At 40.8% G+C, this 17591-nt stretch overlaps 1 protein-coding gene across 1 annotated transcript in view; it reads right to left on the reverse strand.

Moving 5' to 3' along the window:
* Window positions 1–1331: 1331 nt before the first annotated feature.
* The window catches only part of LOC130183454 (solute carrier family 45 member 4), a 56702-nt gene continuing 40442 nt past the window's right edge, over window positions 1332–17591 (reverse strand). Inside the window, exons 4-16 of the mRNA XM_056398871.1 lie at window positions 15875–16063; window positions 11720–11899; window positions 11257–11447; window positions 10973–11159; window positions 10306–10767; window positions 9916–10187; window positions 9463–9624; window positions 8443–8542; window positions 8200–8280; window positions 7974–8104; window positions 7265–7333; window positions 7002–7156; window positions 1332–6673 (exon numbers count right to left, since the gene is read on the reverse strand). Of these exons, the coding sequence (XP_056254846.1) occupies window positions 6493–6673; window positions 7002–7156; window positions 7265–7333; window positions 7974–8104; window positions 8200–8280; window positions 8443–8542; window positions 9463–9624; window positions 9916–10187; window positions 10306–10767; window positions 10973–11159; window positions 11257–11447; window positions 11720–11899; window positions 15875–16063 (2360 nt within the window). The 3' untranslated portion in view covers window positions 1332–6492. The remainder of the gene's footprint in view (window positions 6674–7001; window positions 7157–7264; window positions 7334–7973; window positions 8105–8199; window positions 8281–8442; window positions 8543–9462; window positions 9625–9915; window positions 10188–10305; window positions 10768–10972; window positions 11160–11256; window positions 11448–11719; window positions 11900–15874; window positions 16064–17591) is intronic.

A 17591-nucleotide genomic window follows, 5' to 3' on the forward strand; every position in this document is an offset into this window, starting at 1 on the left:
TCCTCCTCTGGTTTCTCTGGAAGGAAAGAGAGAGGGGCTGTGACACCGTGTGTGAGACAGAAATCTGATTCTGCAGGAGCAGAGTTTTCTGATCCTCCCCTCCTCTCTCCACGGTCTGACCCCGCAGCATCATGGGAAGCTAGTCGGCTGTTTGAAGATGCTGAACTAAGTTGTTTTGACCAGGAAAAAAAACAAATTACGGTCCTGAAAGTGCAGACCTGCAGGTTATTTCAGCAGCAGTTACATAGATAATGACATGTCACACACTTTTTCTCCTTAGTCTTTTTAATTTAATTTACATTTTACTTTGATTTGTTTTGATGTTTTATATTCGATTCACGAAGCACTTATACTATACAAATAAATATTATAAATAATGTCTTAAAGTCTTATATGGCCTGATGTGCTGTAAAGCCGACAGCAGATTACTGTTAATTTTGTTTTTAGAGTTTACCTTTCCTTTCTAACGGAACAAACCCACCTATCTTCATGACTAGACATATACTGTATGTCACATACAGAACTTACTGACTTTGTTTCGTAAATAAATGTGAATAACCAGAAAAAAATGACCTTTTCTTGCCTTTATGTGTTATGTGTGTACATTGTTAAAATCAGCAAATCAGAAAATGACTTTCTGGTCAATTGCTTGTGTAAAGTCGAATAAAGTCATCGTCACCACTAATGCATCAGACATGGATGTGAATATTGTATATATATTATATGTAGCCTGAATATGATTAAAATACTTGTTCATATGGTTCACCTGCAGCTTTGAAGTGAGACAGTGTTTAGGAAAATAAAAAGAGCAAAGGAAGAAAATACAAATCAATATGTTAAAAAAATAGTAAAGTCAGTTATTGACAACACCCTTATGAAGCCTTCAGAGCAATCTAGGAGAATCATGAACCTTCTGCCCAGTTCTCAGTAGGAAACTGACGGCAGACGGTGAAACTAATGCTGTTTTGAGGTATGCGAGGGCTGGTGATGGCTGCAGAGCAGTGGGAAGGGGGCGCTGGCCGCTGATACTGTTGGGCAGTTCACAAACCATTGGGTGACATCACGGTGGGTCGGCGCTTGGTGTAATCTGATTATTATCTAGTTTCACAACACAACAATAAATGTGGAGCTTGTAGTCACCTGATCTGAGTTTCCTGCACAACACTTGTGATTTGTTGTCTGCAGGAGCAGACATAACATAACACTCTCCTTCCACCGGCAGAAAATGTTTCGATAAATACCATTTGGTAAAACCCTTCTTCAGTTTTGATTTTTCTCACATTTTGGCTTTTGAATGAAAAATGTTAAATAAAGAAATGAGACAATGTTGGTTTAGTTCTGAACAGATTTTAAAGGTGCGTTCCATACAGTGTTCATCCAGAGTCCTACATATGAAGGCTCAAGCATATTTACAGAACACAGAGATATATACAGTCTTTATATAGAAAACAAAACTACTAACAAAAATAATCATCTTTTTTATAGCAGCAAAAAAGAAGAAACTAAAAGAGAAATATGTATATTTACACTTTTTTTTCAAATAACAAGGCATATCATATATAGTACACTGCACATACTTGCTTTCCCATTCTTTAAGCATTTTTCTTGATTTAATCTCTGTGAAGATCAAAGTATATAGGCATCTCTCTCCTCCATCATTCACACACAGTTTACTAGAGGCAGAGCCACACACACACACACACAGTTTGGACAGGTTGGACTAACTGCATGGCCGCCACGCTGCTGCCACAGACAGCTGCTGGCTGGAAGTATGACACAGCATCACCACGTCGACACATTCATTCAGTGATCAGGACGGTGGAGCCAACATGGCTGCCACTGAAAAAGTGCAAAAGCCCAAACTATTGTGTGTGACCCTGCCTTAAAGTCAAAGAACAGATACAAAAAAAAAAAAAAGACATTTTCTAGTTGAGTTAAAACACCAGAACAGAGACAAAAAGACTCGTAAATAACCTCCGGTATTACAGCCATCGACTCCAGAGTTAAGTGTAAACCAAGTGATTGCAAAGAACAGAGAACAAGAACCAAAATACAAACACTGAGATGACATTTTTTAACACACTCTTGCCTTTTGCTTTAAATGTGAACAGCTGTGAGACGACTGCTCACACACACACACACACACACACAAACAAACAAACACACAGAATCCAGTCCGTTTCTGTAACATCTCCCGCAAATAGAGCAAATAGAATAACTTTAATTTACTCTTTTGGAAACTAGGTGAAAAGTGTCGTTTATAGATAAGAAAACTCAAAAAATAAATATCCACAGTTATTTTTTTTCTTTCTTCTGTAACACAATTGTACTGTTTTTGTATTTTCTTTTTAACTTATTATGTGCAAGTTCTGTGCAATGTCAGACCCCCCCCCTCCCTGGCTTTGTCGATCAAAACAAAAACGATTTCGGCTGAAATCAACTCACATTCATTTACTTTTTTTTTTTTCAAACATTTAAGTCACCAGATGGAATCAAAGAAAAGAACTCAATCTCCCAGCAGGCCAAGCGAGCGGCCGAGCTGTCTGCACATTCCAGAGTCAACGGTAAAAAGGCTTGGGACATTAAAAACAACAACCTCTCCTCCCTAAAACAAATTTTTAAAAATCAAAGACTTTCCACTGCATTGGAACAAAAACACTCATGTTGCACTTCAAGTATTCACGGCTTGGAGTTTTACACCTACACTTTTAACAAGTAGTGTTGCCTGAGACGACACACATCTCGTCTTTTTACACATTTCAACACCTTCCGTCCACGTGTGTGTTGTGCTGAAAAGCGACAAGATGAGCGCTGTCTGACACTTTACTCATTTATGTGCAAAAATGTAAGAAGTCACATGCTTGTTAAGAGTGTACTGACCCAGACCGAGCACAATGCTTCAGCTTAAAGAGTACATGTAGGTTTTTTTTGTTTTTTCTTTAAACACATTTAAGTTCAAATAAAAAGACACAAACATCCAGCCATGCATTAGAAAATACATCCCTGACCTATTAGGACAATAAAGAAAAGAGCTTGGAGTGATTTGTACAGAGTCTTACTTTGGTGTTCCACACATGCAGTATCGCATGCAAACCTCCCAAACCCAAAGTTTGTTTTTTAAATCTTCATGTTTGTCCTTAAACTGAAGTTGTGTGTCCATTTTTTATCCAGAATATTTTATTGCCCTAGTGGTTACAGAAGCCGTGCAAAACTCTGGCACCTGTACCTCCTCGTCTTTTGTCATCGTCCCATCCCTGCTTTTATGTTTTTTTCGTCCCAGCACCACAACCAGAGCAGGGTCAACCCAGGAAGCAAAATACTCCTCCTCTCTGCTCTGCTCTGGGACTGACTGAATGTACCTGAAATTATGGAAGGAATCAAATTTGTTAAACACAGGGTTAAACTCTGCAACAACACCCACCCAAGTGGAAAAAAACAACAACCACAACATCAGTGAGTAAATTCTCCTCTAAAAACCCCAAAAATTAAGATAAGCTGCTGCACTAAATTCTTTAATACGCTCTTTTATTCTTAAATGAACCCACTGCAATTTTCCATTTCGATTCCTTTCAATTTGCATGTTTCAGCTGATTGAGCTGAAAGGAAAACTGACCCAAATCCACGGCCTTTCACCCTGACAGACGGCAGGATAAACACCTGGAACAAACAACCCTGCTCTGCCCGCGCAAACCTCTCACAGTCCTCCAACCCAGCTGATTAACAGAGGCCGTTATTGCAACAAACGATCTGATTTGTCAGAAAACAAACAACAATAAAATCTTCAACTTTGCCCTTCTAACTTCAAGTTTGTTTTTACACGTCCAGCATCCTCGGCTAAGGAAACATTCCAAAGATTACGATTATTTAACCTCATCGGTCTACGTTCAATATCAATAAGTACTATTAAGAGATTAGTTTTACATAACTTGCATTTATCCCCTCTGGTCGGCGTAAAGCTACGCTCGGCAGTTTTACTTCCTCATCCACCACTACGCCCTCATTAAACAGCTGATGCAGCCATCTTGCAAAAGCCCCATTGCTGTTTTGTTAAATTGGAGTTAGGGCTGCAAAACGGATCTGAACCATCTTAATTGGAGCTAACTAAAGCTGTTAGGAGTAAATAATGATTTCTCATTAAGGGAAAATTTGGTAAATTATTCTTGGTGTGAAAAGTTAAGACATACATTTCAAAATTAGTGAAAATTCAAATCTTGCTTAAGTTCAAACATTTAAAGCAGAAGTTTAGGATTTTGGGAAATACACTCATTTTTTTTTCTTGAGCACAGTTAGATGAGAAGATTGATATCGCTCTCATGTCTCATGACTACAATAAATATGCAGGTAAAACCAGCAGCTGACTAGCTTAGCTTAGCATAAAGACCGAGAGCAGGGAATAACAGTGAGCCTGGCTCTGTCCAAAGGTAACAAAATCCACCTACCAGCACCTGTACAACCCTTTAATTAACACGTAATTATATTTCATTTAATCTGCACAAAAAACATAATAGGTTTGTAGGCAGACTTTGTTACCATTGGTCAGAGTAAGCTAAATTAACCAGCTGCTCAGTGTAGCTTCATATTTACCGTGCAGACATGAGAGTGGTACGTATCCTCTCATCTAACTCTCAACAACAATAAGCACGTCATAAGATGTCGAACTTTTTTTTTTTTTTTTTAAATGCAAACATTTCTCCAGTCCGCCTCTAATCCTTCTCTCCTCTGTTGAATATCAGTTCATGCCACACACACACACAAGTAATTAGCAGCTAAAATGTTATTTTCTGCTTCTCTCTACTGATTATATATCTGATTATATATTTGGCCCATTAGAGGGATTTATTTTGTTTTTCTCTCTTACATCACATGGGCCCCAGAAACCTGATGTTTCCTAAATTCTTTTCTCTCAGATTTACCAGGATCCGCTCTAATATGCCCGTGTCCCACTCCAGACACTGGTCATTACTGGTACAGTCACTGGATCCACTGGAACAAAAGAGTGTCAGGAAGCTCCGTCCTGCTGGTAACATAAGACAAACAAATCCAACACCCTGAAAGTGTCAGAGAGGATTTCAAACAATGCTTTTCTAACTGAACGCTGCATCACTTTTTTCACCAGTGGCTCAGCTAATGTGCAGTTAATGACAAACAGGGTGTTAACAGCATTTTTTTTTTTTTTTTAAATAAACAGAAAAAAAAAAAAAAAAGGAGAGAGAAAGAACAAATCCACGTCTCTCTTCTCTGCTGTTTGGTTTATCTCTTCTCCGCTCCTCTAACATGCAGCATGCAGGTTAGTCTGATTATTCGAAACAAACAGAAGCATCATCATCAACATCATCATTTTCTCTGGGTCCTCAATAAATCATGAAAATTGTATTTTGGATTGTAATGCCCTGTATGCTGCACATATTGCATTGTTGCTCTTTCTTTCCTGGAATTTCTGTCAATAAACATCTCTACTGTTTCACTGTTTTTAACTCTCTCTATACACAGGCATCTTCACACTCATGCTCGATACTTCAGAGCAGAGCCTCTTAAATATTGTCATCTTTGACAAAGATTTTTGCACTTCTGCCATGTGACGAAAGGCAAAAACAAAACACTCCCAATCAATTCAGGTGCTCAAGATCAATCATTTCCCCCAGGAACCAGGCTTCAGGCTCTTAGTTTCAGAAATGCCACTTCCAAAAGTCTTTAGAGTCTTAAAGCTACTGTCGCATAGCGCTGGAAAAGTCCCGCAAAGCTGAGTGTGTTAGGTTTATTTTGGTGAACACTGTGGCTCCTCTGGAGACGCCAAGTCAGCAGACACACACACACACACACACACACTCTCTCTCTCGTTGATCAGCGTCCACATCACGGAGCAAAGACTCAATCGAGCTGATTCCACAGCGAGGAAGAACGATTTTCAGCATTTTTGTTTTATTTTGTCATTGATTGCAGCTTCGAGGACTAATGTTCAACAGAGTTCGTTATTCATGTGTTCATTCGATTCAGATTCAGAGGTGTGTGCGTGTGCGGGTAAGGTTTTTCATGTATGAATGTGAATCCCCTGAAGTTTCCTGTCCAGGCGGCTTCTCAGTAGCACCTCCTAGAGGCCCTGAGAGACAGAGGCGACCTCTCCTTAAAACCATGACCTGTGAATTACTCACTTCTGGACGACCCTGACGGATCAGTCAAATGTCCATGAGGGTTAAGTGGAAGGAATTTCGGTGATGGCTGAAACAGCGCTGGGACCAGAATGATTATTTTGTAGGGTAAGTCGGTCTGGTATGACACTGGTCCCACGTCAGATTAAGTTGTTTCCTGCAGCAAATCAAGATATACTGAATCAGAAAAAGCAAAAGCAGACACAGAGAGTGCACCGGCTGCCCTCCTCTCTCTTCTTTATGTCTGCAAGCTCCAGCACGATGAGGACCCTGGCACATCCTTAAGTCTCTTCCAACAGCATTGATGATAAAAGTGAAGTTAGTCGTGCCTGCAGCAACACGCCGATCACAGCGCAGACTCATTCTCCGTGTGGGAGGAAGTGGTGGTGGTGGTGGCTTTGCCCTCCTTGTTGAGTTTCAGGAAGCTGGGTTTCTCTATCACCACGGTTACAGCCGCTTCATTGCTGTTGGGTTTTTCCAGCTTCGTCAAGGCCCGTTTCTCCGAAGCTTTGGCTGACTCCCCCTCCCTGGCAACCACAATTAAAATCATAACAGTTAGGACTGAATTTGAGGCTTAAAGGAACAGTTTGACATTTTTGGGAAATATGATTATTCACTTTCTTGCCAAGGTGGATTTTGTTACCATTGAGCAAGGCTAGCCGTTTCTCCCGTTTCCAGTCTTAATGCTAAGCTAAGCTAACTGGCTTTTGTTCTTTAGCTTCATATTCAGCAAAAAAACACGAGAGTTGTATCGATCTTCTCTTCAGCAAGAAAGCGAATAAGCATATTTTCTAACATGTGAAACTACTCCTGTAATGACAAGCAAGTGACTAGAAGACCAGGTGGTTTTCTCACCCGTTGTGGTGAGACGGGTAAATGACCAAAAAGCAGGCAGTGAAGAATCCAAGGAGGGAGCCCCCAGAGGCCACAAGGGGAATGACACGGACACTGCCAACAGCTTCCACCACCGCACCCAGAGCTGAGGCCACCAAGATCTGACTGATGTACACCTGTAAAAAAAATCACATTAGGATTGCTTAACAACGCAGCCTTTCTTTAGCTTTACTATAGCATACAGTGCATATAAAACTATTCACACAGATTTTGTGAATACACACCTGGCATGATAAGATAGCGCAGTCGATGCCAAAGCCTCTGCGGGAGTTACCAGGACTGTGCTGGATGTACTGCAGCAGAGAAGGTTACAGTTAATGAATGCCACTCACACCAATGAAAGAAGTAAATTACAAAGAGAACAAAGGTAACATTTAGTTTGAAGATCAGGTTTTAAAGGATAAGTCTGTCATTATCCAATATCTTTCTTACTGTCAGCAAAATCCCAAGACCAAAACCAACAGTCTGTCACTTAAAATGCATTACCTCTTGGTTTCTACTGAAGATGTCACAAATGTGTACTTTCCTAAAACAGCAGGGCACTGTAGTTTCTACGATTCTCAAACAGGAGTAAATAGTGCATTTGTTGGGGACTATCTTCAGCTGAGGATGAATAATCATTTGGTGGATTGGTGAATATGTATGTATGAAGTAGGACGGCAAAATAAACCACAATGACTGTTCAGGATAATGTCTCCCAGTGCAACAATGTGGTTTATTTATACATTTCGAACAGCTTTTGGACAACAACGCAGGTTAAAACTGGCACATTTTATATCACAATCACATCAATCAATCACATCAATCAATCACATCAATCAATCAATCAATCAATCAATCAATCAATCAATCAATCAATCAATCAATCAATCAATCAATCAAACTAACTAGCGGTCCCTGGCCAGGTCAAAACAAACAAGGGTAAGTCTCTACCTCTTTCATCTCATGATACTGTCCTAGCAGAGCATAGGGACAGTAGGAGATACTCATGGAGATGATGCCCATGCTGCTGATCATCACCATGGAGACATACACGTTAGGGAAGATTGCCATGACAGCAGTTCCTATGGAGGGAAAAAAAGACAGGTAAATTCCAAAGTTACTTATTAGCTACTGACATTTATTTTGTTCTCTGCTATCCCTGCACTGTGGTTCATACCTATGGAGAATCCAAGTGTCCCCAGGATGTAGATGATTTTAATGCTCAGGTCAAAGTTGTCAAGGTACTTCTGAAGAAGAGCTGCAAAAGAAAGATTAGTTGATTTATTCCAGAGTTTAACGTCCAGGCATGAACTTTACAGCTTATAAACAGCCAGAGAGTTTGTTTTCTTGAAGACAATTGCGTGTGATAATGTGCATAATGTCCACATGACATGTGAGAAGTGTGTTTGTGTGTGGTTACCTGAGCATGTCGCAGCAGTCATGGCATATATAACCAGCCCCCAACATCCCATCTGAACTCCCCTGTGATAGTTATCCAGCAAAGTAGAGTTAGCAGGAGCCTTAGAGAGAGAGAGAGACAGAGAGAAAGAGAGAGAGAGTGAGAGTGAGAGAGAGAGAGAAAAACAGACAAAGTTTTTATCTGAACTGAGAGGCGGCCAAAACAAAGACTCCATCCTGTACACACACAAAGTAATTTTGTTGTTTTTCCAAAAGAATCATAAGTCAACGCCATCAGATCATTTTGGATTTCCTTCTAAGCAAACAGAGTCTCTTTGTTGTTTCTGACCTATGAAGTTTCTTTTTTTTTCCTGACTCTGTATTTTGGGAAAAGATTGACATGGCAGTTTTTCTTCCTCTGTTCACTGGACTGAAGTTCAGTGCAGGAGAAGTGCACCTGTTCCTTTGCCTAGTTGCCTATTGGATATTAAAATGTTTAATATGATGACATGTTATTATTTTATTATTTTAAATAATTTGGTTGTGTTCATATTCTTAATCTTTAAACCAGTGGTCCCCAAACTAAGGCCCGCGGGCCGGATACGGCCCGCCCCCACATTTGGCCCGGCCCCCTGAACTATTATTATTTATTTCATTAATAGTGTTATTATTTATTTCCTGACTTTTTTTTCTGTGAAGAACCCGGAAAGGGTTATTTGGTTATGTGTGGCTTTCTAGAAAACAATAAATTTTTACGTTTAGGCACCCCTGCGATCGTCACACTTTTTCTGTTACAAACTGAACCCGGCCCCCCATCAGAGAAAGGAAAAGTTATGTGGCCCTCACAGGAAAAAGTTTGGGGACCCCTGCTTTAAACCATTTTCCATTCATTTCGATATTGATAGATTATGTAAGAGTAAATGTAAATAATACATAATTCCACTATGTTGTGTATTCATACTCGTCCCTTTATGAAATGTCATCACTTTGGCAATATTAGTTTTGACTAAAAGTGGTCATGTAAGTCTGCGTATACTCGTACGGTGGGATCTCCGTGGTAGATGACTTGTCCCATGAAATCGGTGAAAAAGACGGCCTCGGCGATGATGGAGAACCAGGTGAGCAGGTGACAGGCGCACAGGCGAAGCAGCTCCGGAGGCATCTTCAGCATGGAGAGCCACAGCAGCCGCACAGTGGTCTCGACCTGAACAGAGCACGAGAGGAAAGTTACCGCAACATTACACAATATACTGCCCAAAAAAGAGACTCTTCACATAGTGGAAAGAAATGGAAAGTGCTGTCTTGTTGCCATGGTTACAGGTTTAGTGGCAGAAAATAACGCTTGACTCTTGTGCTTGGATTTGTATTTATATTTGCCCAGTGTCCATTATGATCTGCGCTGCTTGCCTACCAGTGCATCAGAGGCAGCAGTAGCAGTATTAATAGTATCACAGTCTGGTATTTGACTTGTAAATTCCTCCGCCCCGCTCCTCACCTCGCCCTCCTCGCTCTCTGTATCTCCACTGGAAGAGTTGGTGTTTCCACTTCGGTTTCTGTTTCTCTGTTTGTTCCTCCTCCGGTGTCTGGCCTCCACTTCGTACAGGTCGTTCATGCTGCGAGACGGCTTGATGAGAAAAGCGGCGTTGGCCCGGCGGTAGCGGTAACGGTGGCTGCCCACTCGGCCGTAGTAGGAGAAGGTGCAGGATGGCTGGCGGTAGAAGGTGTGACGATGACGTGACTGCCTCATGGGAGCTCCGGTACTGGCAGCTGGAATAACAGACAGATTACAGAAGCAGTAAAGATAACGATTCATCAGATTCTTAATTTTATTTTTATATTTTTATTTATATATTATAAATGTATAATATCACATGAACACACTGACCTTTGACCATCCCAGCACGGTGGGCCTGTCCTTTAGAGCTCAGTCTGTTACTGTTAAGTCTATCAGGATTAGTGACACTGGCTAACAGCCGCCCGTTCAGGGTGCGCTGCTCGTTGAGCTGGTTGTTAAGCAGCGCTTCCTGTCCGTCATCGTTTTCCATTTCTTGCAAGAAAGCAGAGAGGCGGGATATTCTGGGGCCGGGAGCGTGTGTTTGGTGGTTGTTGTTTTGGGGGCGGAGCAGGTCCTGGCTGCCTGTGCTGCTGCTGCGTCTGATGTTGGCGAACCGGGGAGGGGGGGTGCTGTGACTGGGGTTGAAGAGGGAAGAAGCGGTAGGTGGCGAGCCGTGATAGGGCGAGAGGCGGTCGGCGAAGATGGACGGCTCTATGTGGCACAGGAACATTGCGTCATGGTCCAGGTGGTCGAGGGTGCTGTCAGCCATGGCGAGAACGCTGTCACTTTTACCTGAAGAGAGACAAGGAGAGGGCTGATCAGTTTAGATGTGAGGAATTCAGAGAAAATGATAAACAAGCAGCGACATGGTTGAGAAACGCAGATCTAAATGATCTATAATACCACTAATATTGTCTCTTTATTAGGGGGCATGGATTTTCCTTCCCATGTTTATTTGGATGTGAAGGGGAAAAGATTTAATTTAGATTAGACTCACTTCTCACAAGCTCCACCTCCAGAAAGTCCATGTCCATATCGCCGCGCTCTGACTGGTCATCTCCATAGGGGTCGTAGAGGTCGTAGCTGTCCATCGTTTCATCCTCTCCAATCATTTCCAACTTGGGAGTGAGAAGTCCGTTCCTGCCATTGGCCGACGGCTGTGGGTTGTTGGGATCTGGAGTCTCCTGGAAAAAGAGCAGAGGGAGGACGTAATGAAAGCTCCAGTTTTATTTATTTATTTATTTATTCTATTAAAATTGAATTTTACACTATACGGCGTACATGGTCCAGCCTGTCATGTTGGGGCGAGTACTGCTGCTCCTCGATGCTGAAGAGATGTAACACCACAGAGACGGAGAAGAGGATGGCGGCGAAGAAGAACAGGATCTGCTCCTGAGACTTGAAGGCTGCTCCGAGGAAGGTGTGTGTCCAGTCTAAACCTCCGAGAGCGTAGCCGACTGCGCCGCCAAGACCTGCACACACGGTCACACGAACAGGTTTAGACTTGTGAGTGGATGAAGGAGACATGAGCAGAAAGAGGTGTCCAATCTCAGTTTCTCTCTCAGGGTGTTTGTTCGTTAAATTTGTGTCGATCATGCTCAGTGAATTCTTCTTTTTCACCTTTAACATTCAGCCACTACAATAACGTGAACTGTATTAAAATCCTGTGAAAGTTACGGTGTGTGTGTGTGTGTGTGTGTGTGTGTGTGTGTGTCTCTGTATGTGTGTGAGACGTCAGCCGTACCCGCTGAGGCGGCGTGGATATTGAGCGCCATGTCTTGTTCCTCTGTGTCTGCCACATCTAGCAAGTACGCTCTGATTGGTCCCTCGGTGGCATCCGCACAAAAGTCCAACACCACGACTCCCAGCACAGTGAGAACGATACCTATCGGTTGTCTCCCCTGCTCGTCACCTAGCGACAGACCTGATGGAGAGAGGACGGAAATTGTTTAATGTGTGTTTTTCTTGTTGTTACACAACAAGCAAACCAACAGTGGGGGCTGTATCAAACAAAGTCGGCTCCATGCAATTCAATAACTTTATTCTTCACTGGTGGGGCAGTTAAATCTTTTAGGTAACAGAACACAAAAGAACAAATAATACAATATATGCAATACAACTAAAATCATAACTGTATGATGTGAAATGTGCTAGTTACATAAGTCAACAGTGGTTCAGAGATAGATATAATAGATATACTGTATGTGAGCATTTTTATTTAGCATATTCATAAAATACTTTTCATTACATTACAGTTTATTTGACAATTTTTCATCGCTTCAATGCTATTTCGCCATCTTATAGTAGATGCAATTTTGTATGATGAATTATTAAATTAATGGCAAAGTTAAACCAAATACGTTGATTTAAAGTGTGTTCAACTTAAGGCCCATAAATAACAAAAGAAAATGAGTGATGTAACCCTGGTCAGAGCTGCGCATGTGATCAATACGTGATTGTTGAGTTACAACTGCTGTCACACACAGGTCACTGCACATTTTCCATACTGCTTTATGTGATGTGTGTGTCCTTGTGTGTCTCATTACATTTGTGACCCAGTCTTCCCCTGGAGCGGCTCAGTGTGCGTTTGTGTCCATGCGCCTGAGTAAATGTATCAATGTATGAGAACAACACCACAGAGTGAATGGGAAAGCTTTAGTAACCTGCATATAAAACATAAAACAGTGTGCATGTGTGCGTATGTGCGTGAAATATCACAGGGAATGTGACGCAACATGACTTCACAAACTGAAATCCATTAACGTCGGGGAAACAAAAATGTTCATAGAAGGCAAAGTGTATGTGTATGTATGTGTGTGTGTGTGTGTGTGTGTGTGTGTGTGTGTGTCTGTGTGTGTGTGTGTGCGCGCGTGTGTGTTTGTTGTGGGACAATGGAGTCACACTACTCACTAGCCAGGCAGGCAGACAGGAACTGAATTGTGATTGGTAGAAAGGGAGAAGCAAACAGGAAGCATTTCCCTGTGAACTGCCTGCTTCTGTGTTCCCATGTCAACATACACACACACACACTCACATACACACACTAATACACAGATTACTACAGTTTTCCCATGTCACCCTGTGTTGTTCACACACAATTATATATACACAACCATGGAAACGTACACTTTCTTTTATTCTCTCATTTCTCTCATACGGATACAGGTCAACTGTCACACACTCACACACACACTCACACACACTCACACACACTCACACACACACACACACACGCACTCCCTGGTGCCCTAAAACGACCTGAGTGCCAACCTCTGGGCAGAAGAATGGAGGTAAAGCAGAACAGAATTGAATAGAACTGAATAGAATCTGCTGACAGTAAAAAGTTCACACAGCTTTCGTTCTTGTTATTTATAACTCCTTTGTTGATTAATTTCACTTTATTCTATTTAGAGACATTTAAAAGCTCCGCTATTGTTGTGCTGAACATTTTTCACCGATTTGGTCCGCATTTGAATATGAAGCATGTACACTCTGTTATTTAATGTGAGCAACAGCTCAGATCAGTGGAGATGTATGAAGTTGAACTTGAGGACAACACTAGTACAATAACCAGTTAGGCCTGCAACTAATGTTTTCATTCATTTCATACATTCATCTGCCAGTTATTCTTTCAATTAACTGATTAACTGTTCAGCCCATTGAAGTATCATAAAATTGTCACAAGATTTTACAGAGCTGAAGGTGACGTCTTCTTTATTCAGTTCAAAATAAGATATGACAAAGAAAAGCAGTAAAAGACAAACATGTAAATCTTCGTCATTTTTTTACTATTTTTTCTTGAGAAATTACAGGATCGATTAATTGATTATATGATAAAATTGATTATATGATAAAGTAGCTGCTTACAGAGCGATCAATATAGTAATAGTGAAAATGATCCTTATTTGCAGCCCTACTTGTTTGTCTTTTAGTTCAATAAGGATCTGTGTAATCAATGTTTAACCCCAACTTCCAGCTGGTTTGCGACCAATCTCTCCTCCATCTTCTCAGGTTAAAGCCCACCAGGATGTTTGCAATTATTTGTTCAGCTTATTTTATGTGGACCAAATACAACATATGTGACAAATAGGACCTTCAGAAAGGATTGAGATTCATAAATGGGGCCAAAGCACATTTATGTTTGAGGGTAGCAGAAAGATTATCGAAGAAAACAGTCAGTTATCTGTTCGACTTCAGAGCTTTTTCATCCAATGTTGCTCCAGTGGTTCAGAGTTTTGGTCTTATTGATCCAACATTACAGGCTATTTCTGTGTAGTACAAATAACTAATGTCAGAGTTTGTGTACACGTCTGAAAATAGCTGCTGACTGTAACATCACTTAGCTTATACTTCTGTTTGTCACTGTCTGTAAATTCAACGATCTAGTGATAACACAAACCTCACACCGCTGTCACCTTTGAGTGTGCGCACATCTTTACATGTGTGCAACCACAATATAACATGGCTGATGACACTGCAACCGGAACTACACTGATATAGTTAGCCCAAGATCAATATCTGTGTGGTATGATTGACAGGTGATCAATTAGTTTGATTGGATTGGATGAATATGACCTTGTAATGACATTTGAGTGACGCAATAAGTGGTGGGCTCGACTGAGGATAACACCACTACAAGGACATTACTCTCAGCGGGCGAAGCTTTCGGCAAGTGATGCTATGATGCAAGCGGTCCTGCTCTTTTATCTCCTCTGTGGGACACGTGCATGCTGGGTAAAGTGACAGTGCTGCTCTCATCATCAGTTTGGGGTTCATTTCCCACCGGGGGGCCGTGGTACTCTCAGGTGGTTTAGATAACAGCGTTGTTAGATAACAACATTCAGCAGATGGCCCAAAGTAAACTTGTGTCATTTCTGGCCGACATGTAAAAACAGCATGTGTGGACTCAGCTTCGTGGATTTCTATTTGCTATTTTATGTAAATCAACTTTTTTGTTGGCTATATAACTATTTAGATAATCAATAAAATTACTTGTCAAGCAAAACTGGAAATTGTTTCCTGGTTCCAGCTTCTCAGATCTGAGGGTTTGCTGCTCGTGTTTGTCTATATATGACAGTAAATGAAACATGTCTCAGTTTGAACAAAACAAACACATTAGGACATGATGTTAGGCTCTGGGAAGTTACGATGGATGTTTCATTGACTCATTTTGATGCTTCCACATTGTTAAATGTGACAATTTGCTCTTTTTCTTTGTCTTGCATTCTAGTAAAATGTAATTATTTTGGGGATTGGGACAAAACAAGACATTTAATGATGTCGCCTTGTGCTCTAGGTTATTGATGGGCATTATTCCCAGTTTTCTGTTATTTTATAGACCAAACAATTAATCTGTTAGTTAAGAAAATAAATGTCAGATTAGTCATTAATGAAAAATTGTTAATTGCAAAAGTGGACACTAGAAAAAATGAAAATATAGTTTCACGCTTAACCTGCAACTGCAATATTCAATATTGCTCTTAAGCTTAAATTTAACTATATTATTCACATACAATGATTGCTCTGTTTGCAGCAATATACATAATCATAAGATATAAACTCAACAAGTGCTTCTGTATGTCGTCTATGTGCACATGAAGTGTATCGTTTATTGGATCTTGCATTCTGCATTAATTATTTTAGATAATATGAGAAAATAAAATACTGCACAGGTTATTTGTTTTTTTTCAAAAGTACAGCTGGATTGTTTCCAACACACATGTTTGATGATTTGTTAAAGTGTGATTTTTTTTAAAGCCTGTGATTATCAAACTGTATTAAAGTGCAGCAAAGTTTTAGCACTTTCCAGGGCATCACGTTGAAATGTAATGGAGGAAAAGCAACAATGGTTAACAGAAAGAAGAGTCATCTATCTCAAAATTGTGTGCCACACACTCACCTATCAACGATCCATTCAGAAACAGAGCCACTCCTATCAGCGTTCCTATACAGAGAGCCAGGATGAACGGCCTCCTCCGGCCCCATCGCAGAGTGCAGCGGTCGCTGGCCGAGCCGATCAGAGGAGTGAACATGAGGCCGAGGACCGGACTGAGGAACCACGTCAGACTGTAGTACTGCTCTGGAAGACCTGGAGGCACAGACAAAAGGCCAAACATGAGCTGAAGACAGAGATGTAGACAAGGAGAGAGAATACTGAAAAGCCATTTTTTGGTTTCGTATGATTTTCAGAGAATGTGTCTGAAGATTACCGACACACAACTGAGATTTGACCATGAAGTTTTTCTGCCATCCACCAGAGGGTGCAAGTAACATCCTAACTGTAGAAGTGAGAGTCATGATTTTAAATTTATTAGTTTGAATTAAACAGAATATCTATATCGATTTCAACTGGAATCAGCCTTGAAGACAAAGATAAAGTATGCATTTAATTTTCTACGATTAAGTGACTTCACTTTATTCTGCAACACATGTAAAAGACAAATGGCGTGATGGTGATATGAACACTACTTTGAAATATAACTTTACTAATAGGATAAGATGATTTATTATCTCTTTGGGCTCAGCATCACTGCATCAAAGAACAACCAGTTAAACCACAATATAGCATGAGTATTGTACCATAACATTACACGTTCAACAGTAAAACCAACAACTAGAGAACAGCACATGCCAATGTAGAAACTGCCTAAGTGCTGTGTTAACAAGCTGCTATTATATCTGCCTTAAATCTGCCTGGTAAACTGAATGAAAATGACTATGACTTATTTGCATTTAGCCGACTAGTTCAGACACACAACAATGTTCACTATCTTTAAAAATTCAGTTCATAGTATTAATATGTTATAATGCTAATTACATGCAGTATATTATAATATGATTAAACATGTTTTCTTAATTCAGCATGTGGCACCAGTGTTGCTGCAGTCACAGGTGACGCTGTTTGTGTTTGTGTTGCCACCTCAGTTACCTAAGAGTCGACCTGCGGCGCACTTTTTCAACACCTTCTGTTAAAACCAACACAAAAGGGAAAGGAGGAAAAGGCCATGGCAGCCGTACTCGACAAGAGGATTTATCTCGGGTCTATTGAGCGTCTCTGTGTGAATGTTCGCCCCCGGATTATCACACAAAGGGCTGCAGCATCAACTCTTGTGTGCCGGTTAATGCAGAGAAAATAAGCACGAGAGTGGAGACTCAGTGATCAAGTTTCTCAGGCACAACACAACACAACAGAAACACCACAATCTTCCAGGAATATTATGAGTATGAGCGCATAAATGGATGAAATACATATATTTGTGTTGTTTCTGTTGAAAAGTACAAAAGCTATTAAGTGTTGCTGTCATTATCCCGTCATTTTTGACCCGACCAAACCTGAAGTGATGCTGACTAATAGATAGACAGTCTCCAGATGCCAAGCCTTTCTTGCTTAGGTTAAAAATGTCAAAGTTTAAAAGAATATCCATTTCCTGTGTACTTGTCACTAAAGCCATACCTAAATATTTTTGTGCCTGATCTTTCCACTTACGAAAACCAGGTGGGGATTGCAAACATACGCTGCACGAGAGGGTTCTCAGATTAGCATCAGTCAATGGAAATAACTAATAACTAAACAGACACGCACACAGGATACAGCCACATAATGGAAACACATACTG

This window comes from Seriola aureovittata, chromosome 16, assembly GCF_021018895.1.
Source record: "Seriola aureovittata isolate HTS-2021-v1 ecotype China chromosome 16, ASM2101889v1, whole genome shotgun sequence".
NCBI lineage: Eukaryota > Metazoa > Chordata > Actinopteri > Carangiformes > Carangidae > Seriola > Seriola aureovittata.